Source organism: Monoraphidium neglectum, assembly GCF_000611645.1.
Source record: "Monoraphidium neglectum strain SAG 48.87 unplaced genomic scaffold scaffold01078, whole genome shotgun sequence".
Taxonomy (NCBI): domain Eukaryota; kingdom Viridiplantae; phylum Chlorophyta; class Chlorophyceae; order Sphaeropleales; family Selenastraceae; genus Monoraphidium; species Monoraphidium neglectum.
Genome location: NW_014012550.1, coordinates 1 through 12,652, shown reverse-complemented (window position 1 = coordinate 12,652; position 12,652 = coordinate 1). Strand labels below are relative to the sequence as shown.

At 70.7% G+C, this 12,652-nt stretch overlaps 4 protein-coding genes across 4 annotated transcripts; all 4 read right to left on the bottom strand.

Annotated features, from left to right (window-relative positions):
- Nucleotides 1–250: 250 nt before the first annotated feature.
- On the bottom strand, nucleotides 251–1,898 carry MNEG_6570 (queuine tRNA-ribosyltransferase; the record flags this gene model as incomplete). The annotated part of the gene is made up of 5 exons (XM_014044957.1): nucleotides 251–529; nucleotides 706–822; nucleotides 1,072–1,389; nucleotides 1,598–1,690; nucleotides 1,848–1,898. 5 exons carry the CDS (start codon nucleotides 1,896–1,898, stop codon nucleotides 251–253), a joined length of 858 nt encoding a protein of 285 aa, XP_013900411.1.
- A 712-nt stretch (nucleotides 1,899–2,610) lies between these two features.
- On the bottom strand, nucleotides 2,611–9,136 carry MNEG_6569 (hypothetical protein; the record flags this gene model as incomplete). The annotated part of the gene is made up of 5 exons (XM_014044956.1): nucleotides 2,611–4,548; nucleotides 4,872–6,076; nucleotides 6,455–7,456; nucleotides 7,674–8,031; nucleotides 8,258–9,136. 5 exons carry the CDS (start codon nucleotides 9,134–9,136, stop codon nucleotides 2,611–2,613), a joined length of 5,382 nt encoding a protein of 1,793 aa, XP_013900410.1.
- A 178-nt stretch (nucleotides 9,137–9,314) lies between these two features.
- On the bottom strand, nucleotides 9,315–10,017 carry MNEG_6568 (hypothetical protein; the record flags this gene model as incomplete). The annotated part of the gene is made up of 2 exons (XM_014044955.1): nucleotides 9,315–9,509; nucleotides 9,811–10,017. 2 exons carry the CDS (start codon nucleotides 10,015–10,017, stop codon nucleotides 9,315–9,317), a joined length of 402 nt encoding a protein of 133 aa, XP_013900409.1.
- A 1,551-nt stretch (nucleotides 10,018–11,568) lies between these two features.
- Nucleotides 11,569–12,564, bottom strand: MNEG_6567 (hypothetical protein; the record flags this gene model as incomplete). Its single annotated transcript, XM_014044954.1, has 1 exon — nucleotides 11,569–12,564. A coding segment is annotated over one exon (996 nt), but the record flags the coding sequence as incomplete, so codon positions are not given.
- Nucleotides 12,565–12,652: the final 88 nt, after the last annotated feature.

Here is a 12,652-nt window from a genome sequence, read left to right as displayed (position 1 = left end):
GTGTGTGTGTGTGTGTGTGTGTGTGTGTCCCTGGTGAAGGACGGTGGCGGGGTCGAGGCGCGGAGGTAGAGGCCGATTGGGCTCAGCGGTCTTGAGCGCCGCAGCCTCCCCATTCTGACCGGCAGAGGGCCTGACGCGCGGGCTGCGCCCCGCCTGCACCCCGCCCAGCGCTCCCCACCTCCTGAGCGCGCCGCGCCCACCGTCGTCCGGCACACCCAGGGCCTGAACCCTCCTGGCCCTGGATGCACGCTCACGCACCCGTCTGTGTGCGGCGTACCGTCCGATTGCGCGCGCCCGCCCACCTGCAGATCACGATGTCGAGGGGGTAGCCGATGCCCATCACGTACCGCGGCTTGCCCGGCGGCAGCCCCGCCGTGCTCTGGGCAACCACGCGCCAGAACACGTCCTTGCCCTCGCCGCCCGCCAGGCCGCCGATCGCGTAGCCCGGGCAGTCGCGCTCCACCAGCTGCTGCAGGCTGATGTCCCGCAGCCGCACGTCAAAGCCGCCCTGGACAATGGGGAACAGGCTCTGCGGGGCGCGCAAGTTGGTGAGGGCGGCAGGTGCGATGAGCAAGGCGGAGGGCGCCACTTGCCCGATGTGTCTACATGTGGTGTGGCTGGATAGTCACGCTTGCACATCACGAGCAACATGATGGCAAGGGGTCAAAAGGGGCGCAGTTGCGGTGGTGAGACCGAGGCGCCCACCTGCTCGTTCGGCCGGCTGTGCGCCTTGATGCAGCGGTCCAGCCAGCGCGTGGTGCGGTACGTGGCCTCCTCAAACCGCTGGGGGTCCACGTTGGTGGCCGGCACGACATCGTCCAACTGTGGTGTATCGTGGGTGTGGAGACGGCGGCGGGCAGGGGTGTGCACGTCGGGAGGCTGCAGACCGCAGAGTTTTCAGGGGTTTGGGTACAGCAAGTCGGCGCCCGACTTGGCCGTAAAGCACAAGGCTGGCGTCGATCCTGCTCACAGACAGCTGCATGCACACATGAATGAGTAGTGCAGGCTGGCTGCATGGCAAACCGCTTCCCTGGGAAGGCCGCCGCCCAGGCGCGGCACGGCCCGCCCCACCTGCATTATGATGTCGGCCCCGAGGCCGTTCTGGATCGCCATGCTCTCCTCCGGCGTCAGCAGCATGCGGCTGCCGTCCACCGGCGACTGGAACTCGACGCCGCTCTCGGTGATGTCAGCCAGGTGCAGCAGCGACACCATCTGGAAGCCGCCGCTGTCTGTCAGCATGCCGCGCGGCCAGTTTATGAAGCCGTGGAGGCCGCCCATCGAGTTGACCAGCTCGTGGCCCGGCTGGTTGCCCAGGTGGTAGGTGTTGCCCAGGATGATGTGGCAGTCAAGATCCTGCAGCTGCTCGGTGGTCAAGCCCTTGACCGTGCCCTGCAGCGGATCAGGAGCGCGGCGGGTCATGCGGGGGGCGCGGTTATGCGGCATGGTGTTGCCGTTTTGATGTATTCGGGCTGGGGCGCCGCTCGGCACTGCTTCTGCATTCCGGCCAAAGGAATGGGTGCAGATGCACACTGAATCAAATGTATAATGGGGCTGTAGTCATGAAGTCGTGTCGCACCCGGCCCTAGGCACCGCACACCTTGGTGCCCACGGGCATGAAAACTGGGGTCTCCACGACATAGTGCGGCAGCGTCATCAGAGCCGTGCGCGCGCGACCCTGCTGCGCCACCACCTGTTGGGGGTGTTGTGGGCCGGGCGTGGGTGTGGGCGTGGGCGTGAGCGTGCAAATGCATGCGTCGGGACGGGGCAGATGGAAGTGGGAGGTCCATGCCCATGCTGCTGCTGAGTAGGCGAGGACCCCGAAGCTGGTGCAAGCTCCCTCTGTTCACCTGGAATTTCAGGGCTGGCGACACCGAGCTAGGAAGCGAGTTCGTCGCCATGGCTAGTATGCACCGGGAGACCATGGGCTGGCCCTGGCCCGGCGCCAGCGGCGGGGCCCAGCAGCCGGGCGATGCTGCACTGCAGCTGCAGTGGTCCGCTGTCAAAGCACTGCACCACGCTCGGCGGCCGAGCCTAGAGGCACACTTCGCCCCGGCTAGCAACACGAAAAATCAAAGTTTGTTGATAGCTATATCTACGGTGCAACAATTCTCATTTTGTTCTCGCGTTGCGAGATCGTTCTGATCTGCATAAGCGGTGCAGGTGTTCAACGTCGCGCTTATCGATGCAGTTAGTATAAATTTATACAACAGTTTATACTTAACAAGGAGACACGATGGGCAGGGCCCTCGACGTGGTTGCGCACAAGGCTGTTGCGCCTGGCACAGTCATCCATTGACAGCTGCCAAGGCACTGCCTAAGCAGGGTGTCTCAGGGCTGTTGCGGTGCCGTTGCAGAGGGCATCTGGCTGTTCATTGTGATTCGTGTCTGCCGGTGCTCGCCACGTTTGCGAGCGCCTATGCGGACCGCGCACCCTGTCACGAACACGTCACCATCACGTCCTACACGCAACACGCAAAGTTGCGTTGCGCCCCTGGAGCTGTGGGCATATACATGGAGGAGTCCAAAGAACCGGGCGCTTATACGCTGAGGCAGCACTGTTGTCAGGTCATACGCTGTTACAAAGGGACATGGAGTGCATCGGTGTGTCACTCACGCGGCCGCGTCGCTCGAGTACAGCTCGAGCTGCCGGAGGGCTTTCACATCCCATGCAGATGCGCCAGGCGCACACGCCCCGCCCGGGGCCTCGAGCCGGGCCAGCAGCGCAGCTGCGCGCCGGCCGCACTGCCGCGCCAGCTCAGGTGTCAGGGCGGGCCCGCCACCGCCCCTGCCCCCGCCCCCGCCGCCGCTGCCCCGACCGCTGCGGCCACTGCCAGGTCGTGTGCGGGCCGGCGGGGGCAGGAGCTGCTGCAACCCCGGCAGCTGCTCGCGCTGCAAATTCTGAGTGCGCTGCTGCTGCTGCTGCTGCTGCTGCTGCTGCACACGTGCCGTGCCTCCACCTTCGCCGCCGTCGTCGATGGCTTGTACCAGAGTCCTCTCCGACACCGCCCCAAGCTCCGCGGCAGCCTCACCCTCGCCGCCATGCGCCGCCAGATCAAACAGCAGCAGCCACACCGCATCCGCGTCCGCCAGCGCCGCCGCGGCCAGCAGCTTCGCGGCAGCTTCCCGCAGGGCCAGGGGGTGCTGGTCGGACAGGAACGGCGCCGCGGCCGAGGCGACGTCCCAGACGGCGCCCGCCAACGCAGACCGCGCGCCGTCCGATGCGCACACTTGCTCGAGGCAGCGCAGCACCGCCGTTTGCACGCGGCGCAGCGCGCCGGCCGCGAGCGCGCCGCCGTCGGCGTCGGCGGGGGCCAGGGCGGCCGAGGACATCAGCTGCGCGGCGCGCGTCAGGTGGCCGCCGCGGTCGCCGACACCGGCGCTGCCGCCCATGCTGTCGCTGCTGCTTACTCCCGATGCTGCCGCCTTGCCGGCAGCTGCCTCGGCGCCGGCCCCGGGCTCGAGGCCCAGCAGAAGGGAGCTGCGGCCCGCCACAGGGGACGGCCGCAGCAGCGCCGACTGCGCGTCCGCGCTGCTTTGCCCGCCCCCCAAGTCGGACCCCGGGCCGGCCCCCGCCCCTGGCGGCCCCGCCGCCGCCGCGAGAAGCGCGTTCGCCCGCGCCGCCGCCGCGGGCCCGTCTCTGAGCAGCCGTAGCAGCAGCGGCAGCGCCTCCCGCTGCAGGCGCCGTGCCATGAACTGGCCGCCGGCCAGCGTCGTCAGCCTCGCCAGAAGCTGCAGGGAAGCTTCCACCAGCGGCACGCTCGAGCTGGCGCGCAGCGCCGCCAGCAGCGGCCCCCACAGCGCCGCCACGGCCGGCAGCAGGCGAGGCGTCTCCGGGCGGACCGGCCGCAGCGCGGCGCCGGGGCCGCGGCTCAGGAGGGTCTCGAAAAGCGCCTGCTCGGTCTCTGCCGCCTCTGTGGACGCCGCAAGTGCCTGGAGCGCCGCGCCCGCGACCTCGTGCGCCAGCACCGCGCTGCGCAGGCCGTGCTGCAGCAGCAGCGGGGCCGCGGCGTCTGCGGCGGCGGAGGCGAGCGACGCGGCGCCATGCGCGCGGCGCCAGAGCGCCTCCAGTTGCTCGAGCTGCGGCGCGGGCAGCAGCAGCTTGCGCACCCTGGGCGCGCCGCCGCCGTCCCCCTCCTCCGCGTCCCCGCCCTCCGCCTCCTCCACAACGCCATCATCGTCCGCGGCAGCCGGCAGCCTCACGCCGCCAGGCAGAGCCTCGGCGGTGCGCCGCCGCTCGAGGCGCGACAGGAAGTATTCTCGGACCTCCAATATCCCCGGCGCTGCCTCAGAAGGGCCGATGCCGCTGCCGGCGCCGCCGCTCGCCGCCCCCGAGGCCCCGCCGGCTGCGGCCGCCGCCTCGTCGCCGCTACCGTCGCCGTCCAGCAGCCCCTCCGCCGCAGCGACCTCGCGCGCGCGCGCGTCCACGTCGCACCACGCGGCTGCGAGGTCGCGCGCGTCGGCGCCGGCGCCCTGCGCGACGCAGCGCAGCACCTGCAGGAACGGCGGCACCAGGCCCGGCTGCTCGTGGCGCGCCAGCACGCTCAGCGCCTTGGGGGCGGTGGAGAGGGGGGACAGGGGAGTTGGAGAGCGGGGAGCGGTGGGCAGAGTTTCAGCCTACATGCCGGGTCAAGCGCGGTGCAAGTCAACGCAGACTGGGGCAGGATGCCTTGGTACGGTGTGCAAACATGTGACACAACGCAGTGCAATGCCAGGCGTCAATCAGCAGGGCGCCCCATGCTGATGCGAGGCACAGTCAGCAAGGCGGGGAATCCTTTGTAGTAAGCTAGGGCGTCTGCATGGGTGGCCCCATTGCCAAAAGGGGCCTCGGTCTGCTCATAGGCAGCCCTGCTCCCCCCCTTTGCGGCCCTCACCGAGAGCGCGCCCCTCAGCGGCTCCGCCATCAGAGGCAGCAGCTCTGGCGCCACCCCGCACCGCTGCAGCAGCGCCGCAAGCAGCTGCGCCGCGCGCGCGCCGCCGCGGCTGCGCAGCGCGCGCAGGCGCGCGCACAGGCCGTCGATGACGTAGTCGGCATTGGAGCCCACGAGGTCGCGCAATCCGAGGTTGTAGCCGCAGGCGATGCAGACCCAGGCCAGCGCGCCGGCAGCCGCGTCCGACACCAGCGCGCACGGGTCCCCCAGCCGCTCAAGCAGCGGCAGCAGCGCCGCGCGCAGCGGCTTCCCGGCGAAGCGGCGCCCCAAGCAGCGCGCAGCCGCGCCGGCAGCGTCGCACAGCGCGCGCAGCAGCAGCGCGTTCTCGCCGAGCAGCTGGGCGGACAGTGGAGGCGGCGCTGCCTCGGCGTCGCCGGCAGCGGCGGCGGCGTCGTCCCTGGGCGGCTGGCTGGTGGGCTGGCCCCACAGCCGCTCATTCGTGATGATCTCAAGGAAGCGCCACGTCAGCGCCTCAAACTCTGCGTCCGCCTCACCCACTGCCGGCACGCCGTCCTGATAGCTTCCAAGGTCGCCGCAACCGGCTCCAGGCCCTGGCAAGGTCTCAGGAGCGCCGCCGTCCGCCTCGAGCCGCGGCCGCCCGTCCTGCACAGACGCAGGCCGCGGCGCCTCCCACGCGCCCGACGCGCCAAACACCACCTCGCTCGCGACCGCCACCGCCGCCGTGCACTCGCACTGCCAGCTGGCCCCCTCCGCCCCGAGGCCGGCGCCGCGCCGCCGGCCGCCGGCCGCCGCCGACGCGCGCTGCCGCTGCTGCTGCTGCTGCTGGCCGCGCTGCTGCGAGGCCTTGATCCGCGCCTCAAGCGATTCGAACAGCCGCCGCAGGTGACGCAGCCCTGAGGGGTCTGCGCGCCGCGCCAGGCGCCCCAGAGCCCGCGCCACGGATGCCACAGCCGAGTAGGACGGGTCTGAGGCGAGATACACCAGCGCCAGCGGCATCCGCGGCAGCGCCGGCGCCGGCGCGGCCGCGCCGCCGGCCGCGGAGGCGAACGGGCCGGCCGGCGCCGGGGGTGCGTGCAGCAGCAGGGCGGCGCCGGACGGGTCTGCTTCAAAGCAGCGCACCAGCGAGCCCGCCAGGTCATCTAGTGTCGAGGGCGGATCTAGCAGGGCCGCGGCCACCTCCTCAGGGCCTGCAGGAGGGGAGGGCGTTGGAGGCAGACAAGGGTGTGGTTGGAGTTGGTTGGCGCAGCTGCCGAGGGCGGCAGTTGTGGGGGCAGCGACCGCTGCGCCACCGGCAGTGGCCTCCGCTTGCCGGGTTGGGCATCGTGTACCAGGTCGGATGGGTTCGACTGAGACTCGTGTGATCACACACACTCACACACACGCGCACGCACACATGCACGCGCACGCACGCGCGTGCGCACACGCACACGCACACACTCAAACACACACACACAAAACAAAACAAACACAAATCGAACAAATACAGATACGGTGTACAGACATAACACGCACGACACAACACACAATCACACTCACACACCAAAAGCACACGCCCCTCCACCCACCAGAACACATGAGCGCCGTCGTCAGCCGCCGCGCCGCAAGCGCCCCTCGCTCCGCCCCGCCCCTGACGGCTGGCAGCAGCTCCCGCGCCAGCGATCCCAAAAGACTGCCCAGCCGCGCCCGCCGCTGCCCAGCGGCGGCCCCCTCCTCCTCCCCAGCCCCGAGCGCCGCGCCGCCTCCGCCACCCGCGCCTGCGTTGAGCAGCATTTGATGCTGCTCTTGCTGCTGCTGCTGCTCCTGCTGCTGCTCCTGCTGCTGCTGCTCCTGCTGCTGCTGCTGCTGCTCCTGCTGCTGCTGCTGCTGCTCCTGCTGCTGCTCGTGCTGCTGCTGCTGCTGCCCCGCGAGCCAGCGCCAACTAAACCCTGAGACCTGCGGCCACTCGTCCTGAGCCAGCGTCAGCAGGATCTCAGTCAGCGCCTGCCAACTGCCGTGCAGCGTGGCCGCCGCGCCGTCCAGCAGGCGCGCCGCAGCGGCGGCGACCGCCACCCGCACGGACGGCCGCGGGTGCGTCATCAGCGGCGGCAGAGCGAGGGCGAGGACGGTCTGCACGCGGCGGCTCGTGCTGACGAGCCAATCGGCGTCCCGGTTGACCCGCAGGCGCCGCGGCTGCTCCTGCTGCTGCTGCTGCCGCCGCTGCTCCTGCTGCTGCTGGTCCTCCGCCTGACGCCGCTGCTGCTGCCCCTGATCCTGCGCCCGTGGATGCGCATCAAACGTGCCGCCGCTGGCCCCGTCTGCCAAGACAGACAGCGACATCCTTTCCAACGCCGCAAGCGCCTGGCGCTCCACACCCTCGGGCCCCTCCGCTTCCCCCACCGGCGGCAGCGGCGCGCCGCCCAGCTGCAGCCGCAGCTGCCGAGCAGCTTCCGGGTCCGTTTCCAGCAGCGGCGCGACGGCTGCGTCCCCGAGGACCAATAGGATGGCGTCTGTTAGTCCTTCAAGGGCGGCGATTGCGGCGGCGGCGCCCGCAGCCGCGCCGGTCTGCCCCGCGCCAGCGGCGCCCTTGCCTAGCGGCAGGCGTCGTGCGCGCGTGTTCGCAGGGAGGGCGGCGGGCCGAGATGGGCCGTCAGGAGAAGAGGTCGGCATGACAACGAGCGTGCATGCATGCAAGTATGCATGAACAGGAGTGGACACGCATGACTGCCGCCCCCATGCGTGCGCCCTCTGGGTTCAAAGTCGGGACGACAGCCAATCTCAAAGGCCATGAGTGTCACCGAGTGTCACCTGACGCGAGCAGCTGCTTGTTGAATCCGCTGACTAGGCCTGGCAGAAAGAAGGCCAGAGCGTCGACGTCGCCCGCCGCCGCCAGCACCAGCGCGCGCGTCGCCCGCAGCGCGGCCGCGCGCACGGCCCGCGACCCCGCGGGGCCGAGCGCCAGCTCGCCCTCTGCAGAAGAGAGGCACGCCACGATCAGCGCGCCGACCAGCGGCGCCGCCTCCGGCCGCGACAGTAGCGCGGGCGCGGCGGGCGCCGCGGCCGCTGCGGCGGCGGCAGAAGCGACGGCGGCGCGGCCAGGGTCGGTTGCGGTGTCCGCCGCGGGCAGGAGGGCGGCCTCGAGGCACTCGAGGGTTTTCAGACGGGTCTGATGCGTATCAGTGTGGCGAAGGAGGAGGGTGGGTTATGAGCAGGCTGGAGAGGCGCCGCACCGCGGCCGCGCGAAAAACGCCCGACTGGCTTTCAGGCGTGGGGCTCTGATGATGGCCCTCCGGGGCGCGAAGCGCGTGCTTCCTTTAGTCATTTCGCAGTCGTCGTCACAACTCAAGCTGTCCGGCTCGCGGCCGAGCGTCAGGCGCCGCGGCCGCCCCCACCTCCTCAGATGCGTACGCCGGCCCCAGCTGCGCCAGGGGCAGCAGCTTCTCCAGCAGCGGCGCCAGCTGGTCCGCCTCCCCCGGCGGCGCCCGCCGCACCAGCAGCAGAAGGCACTCCAGCAACCCCTCCGCCACCGCGTCGCTGGCGGCCGCGGGCACGGCCGCCGCGGCCGCGGGCGCCGGCGCCGGCACGGCCGCCAGCTGCGCTCGGCCGCCGGCTGCGGCGGCGGCGGCGACGGCTGCTGCCTCGGCCTCCGCCTCAGCCTCGCGCTGGCGGCGGATAGCGGCCGCCGAATCGAGGGCGATGAACAAAGGGAAAGATACGTAATCCCAGCAGGCCGCCAAGCCCGCCAGCGGGGCCGCGGCGACAGCGGCCTTCAGCTCCGACAGGCCGCCGCGCAGCGCCGCCGCGTCCCCGCGCCGCTGCAGAAGCTTGGAGCAGGCGGGCCGCAGCGCTGCGAACGCCTCGCGGCGCGCCGTCGCCGCGGCGTCGGCAGCGGGCGGCGGTGGCAAAGCCGGGGCAGGCGGGGCGTCTGGCGAGGGACCGCCGGCGGGCGGGGCGGGCGCGGACGTGGGGGCAGCTGTGGGCGGGGCGGCCGGAGGGGCGAGCGCACTCGGACCTGCGACGGCTGACGCCGGCGGCCGCGCCGCCTCCGCCGCCGACGACGCGGTCCACGCCGCCTCGGCGGCCGCGGCGGCTGCCGCCATGTCTGCTGCGATGTCCGCCGCCAGGTCAGCGATCGGCACGTCCACTTCCGGCGGCCCCGCCTCCCAACATGAAAGGGGGCCCCCATCGCCATCTCCGTGCTCAGAAAAATTGCCGTCGCCCGCGGCAGCGCTGCCGCCATCGGCTGCGGTGAGTTCTTCAACACGCACCATGCCGCCGCTCCCACTCCGCAGCGACGCCGGTGCTGTCAGGGCAAACCGCTGCTGCCGACCCCGAAAGGCAGCGAGCGCGCCGCTGCTTCCAGCGTTCAGCTGCTGCTTTCAGCGTGCAGCTGCTGCTGTCAGCGTGGCCCGGGACTGCGTAAGAGAAGCTGCACGGAAGCTGCCGCGGTCATGCGGAGGAGCAGAGCAGCAGGCCGCCCGCGACCAGGGCGACGCTGGGCAGCAGCAGCTGCACGCGGTAGCGCTCGCCGAGCGCCACGTCAGCGAGGGCGTTGGCCGCCAGGCTGGTGGCGTTGGCGAGGGGCACGACGGTCGACAGGCGGGCGTCGCCGCCGAGGAGCAGCACGAACAGGGCGCTGCCGCACTGTCGATTTGGGGTGCATGTGGGGAGGGGCGACGGGAGCGCAGGGTCGGGCGTGCTGCGGCCATGGCGATCCTGGCAGGAGCTTCCCGTGCCACTGTCAGAAGCGCGTCGACCGCAGTGGAAATGATAGCTCGTGGAACAGATTGCGGCCTTGTGTCGTGCTGCGGAACCAAGAGGTCGGGCCTGGGGCATGCAAGTGCTGTGTTAGTGACCAAGGACCGACCGGCCCCACAACGGCCAGCCGCCCCCGACAGTCTGCAAGGCAGCACGAATTGTTGTGGTGCCGCCTGTGCCGGCGTACCTGATTGATGACTTGAGGGACCAGGAAGGACGGCGTGGACAGCAGCGCGGCCCAATCTGCCGCCCAACCAGGCACCCCCCCACCGGCACTTGTAGCCGCCTCTGCCTTGCGCTTTTCAACGAGCTGGCCGCCCCGCTTGATAAGTGGATTTGTGACTCCCCACAGCACGCCGACTAGGACTCCACACGCGATCTCGGAGACAAGCATGCTACCCGCAAGAGCTGATCTACGGCAGATCAAGATCTGCTTGATCCGGCGTGATGTATCGATGTTTTCTCTTCTCTGACTGTCGCACCTCGCAATCCACATGCCTCCACATTGCACAGGCGCCGGAGCCCGAAAGTGACTCAGTGACAGGCTGCAGGGTGACCGCTGAGCGACGTCACTGGGGATGCTTGCGCCAATGTCCACTTGAGCAAGTGTGCCATGCGACCGCAGGCTCGCAGTGAATTGTGCTTTGTGTAGGAGATGCACGGGCCCGGCCGACCCACACAAACTGCAAGCGCTGGCGGCTTTGGTGTCTGACAGGGCAGTTGTACTTTTGGTGCAGACAGTGGATGGGCGGCGTGGCGCATAGGCCGCGCGGCGCCACTGGTCCGCGCCGCATCCAGGAGGTTTATTACCCACTCAATGGTTGATCAAGGGAAGGACGCCCACGAAAATAACAAAGCCAGGAGCTACGGTGCTAGCCAACAGCAGCCCGTGCCGGCGCCGCGCGCCGTGGCCGCTCCCAGCAATGCGTCAAGTGACAAGTCAGGTGCTGGGGCCTCCATGGCGCGGGGCATGCCTACTGCGGCAGGCGCCTCACGAGAGGGCCAGAGGGCACCACGTCACAGCACCCATGACCACCACGGCGCCCCTGAATTGAGGGCGCCGACTACCCAACAAAGAGACAGCTCTCGTGCAGGGCGCGCGAAAAGCGGCTTTGCGCCGTAGCGCCCGCGCCGTGCGACACCTGAACAGGCCTGAAAGCAAACACGGCACGTGTCCTTGCAAAGGGCGCCGAGGGCGAGGATCGCGCCGGCGAGTGGCAGAGGCAGCCCGGATATTCCAGCAATGCGGTCGGCGTCTGGGCCAGCCAACGTTCTGCACAAATGTAGGTTGCCTACGGCTTCCCGCCCGGCGGCGGAGCAAATCCAAGCAAGTTGTTTGAAAACATGGGTGGGTGGTTGAGGGGCCAATGGCTGCTGATGCAATTGGGCGGCATCTGGCCATGGGCGGCCGCGCGGACGCGCGCGCGGGGCTGAGCGCTGCCGTTATGCCGCATCTGCGCCGCGCGATGCAGGCAGGTGCGCTGGCACACTGCCGCTCGCGAAGGCGGCCGACACGGCCCCTGGCAAGATTTGACCCACCATGCGCAGGTGGGGCGCGCGCATCGACAAACACATAATCACAGGGCGTCACTGGGCACAACGGTGGCGTCCTTGCCGCGACAAAACGGGTAAATGTTGTGCGAGTCTTGGTTAGAGTCAGGGCAGTCAGGAGCCCTTGATGCGTCAATTTTCCAATTGAGGCAGTGTCACAGGGTTAAGTCACGCATCCAAGCGCCGCGAGAACGACGGCGCACGTCCAGCCCCTCTCTCCTCTCCGCTTCTCCTGTGTTGAGTGTGTGTTGTGAGCAGCCCCCGCGCCCCGAGCGGGGGCCTGCAGGCCGCGAGCGGCCTAGCCGCGCCCTGGCCTTCGGCCGCCTGAGACCAGCGGCCGCCAGCGCCGCCAGCCTCTCGTCCCGACTTCCAGCGCCCCTCCACCCGCCCCGGGTCACTCAAAGCCCGCCCCCAGCGACAGTCCATGCAGCTTCCCGTGCAGCGAGCCCTCCGCTGCCCCACCGCCGCCGCCCACCCCAGCCTCGTCGCCCTGCGCCGCCGCAGCCGATCCCGCCGCCGCCGCCGCCGCCGCCGCAGCCGCAGCTGCCGCAGCCGCCGAGGTGTCCGGTTCCATGCTGCCCCACGTGCGCAGCCCTGCGGCGCCCGGCCCGCCGCCGCCGTCCTCGCGGCCCTCCGACGCCTCCGCCAGCAGCGCCGGGTCCAACGGCTCAAAGTCCCCCAGCGCCGACAGATCCGAAGCGCCCAGCGCCGCCAGATCCAGATCCAGATCAAGATCCAGGCCGCCCCCCAGCCCGCCCGCCCCGCCCTCCTCGAGGGCACCCCCCAGCAGCTCGCCCCCCGCGCCGCTGACGTCGCCGAAGAAGTCGTAGGTGAACGCGTTGAAGGACGGCAGCTGCGCGAGCAGGGGGTCTGCCAGCAGGCGCCTGGGGTCCAGGGGCGTGATCAGCGCGCGCGTCTCGGGCGGCGGCGCGCCCTCGGGCTCGATCAGAGAGTCCAGGACGCGGTCTGCCTCGTCGTCGTCGGAGGCCCCGCCTACGGCCCCAGATGCAGCCGGGGCGCCGCCTGCCGCGGCCGGGGCGCCGCCGGGGCTCGCCTCAGAGGGCCCGGCGAAGGCGTCCGTGCTCGACGGCTGCTCAGGCGCCGCGTCCGCGGCGCCCGCCGGCGCCGCCACAGATGCTGAAGCTGGTTCCGGCGCCGGCGCTTCGGGGGAGCCCTGGGTTGCCGGCACGGGTGCGGGCGCGGGCGCGGGGGCGGGCGCGGGCGCGGGCGCCGGCGTGGGCGGCGCGTTGCCGCGGCCGTGCGCCTCGCTGAGGGTGGCGATCTGGCCGGGCGTGAGGCCCCCCAGAATTCCTGCCTCTAGGGCGCCGCCCACTGATATGCCCAGCGTCGCCAGCCGCTCCCCCACCGCGCGAAGGAACGAGTCGACGCTCTCCGGCGCGGCCGTCGCGCCCAAGCCCGCACCCAGGCCGGGGGCCGCGAGCGGCGCGCCGGCCCCGCCAGCCCGGGGCCCGCCCGGC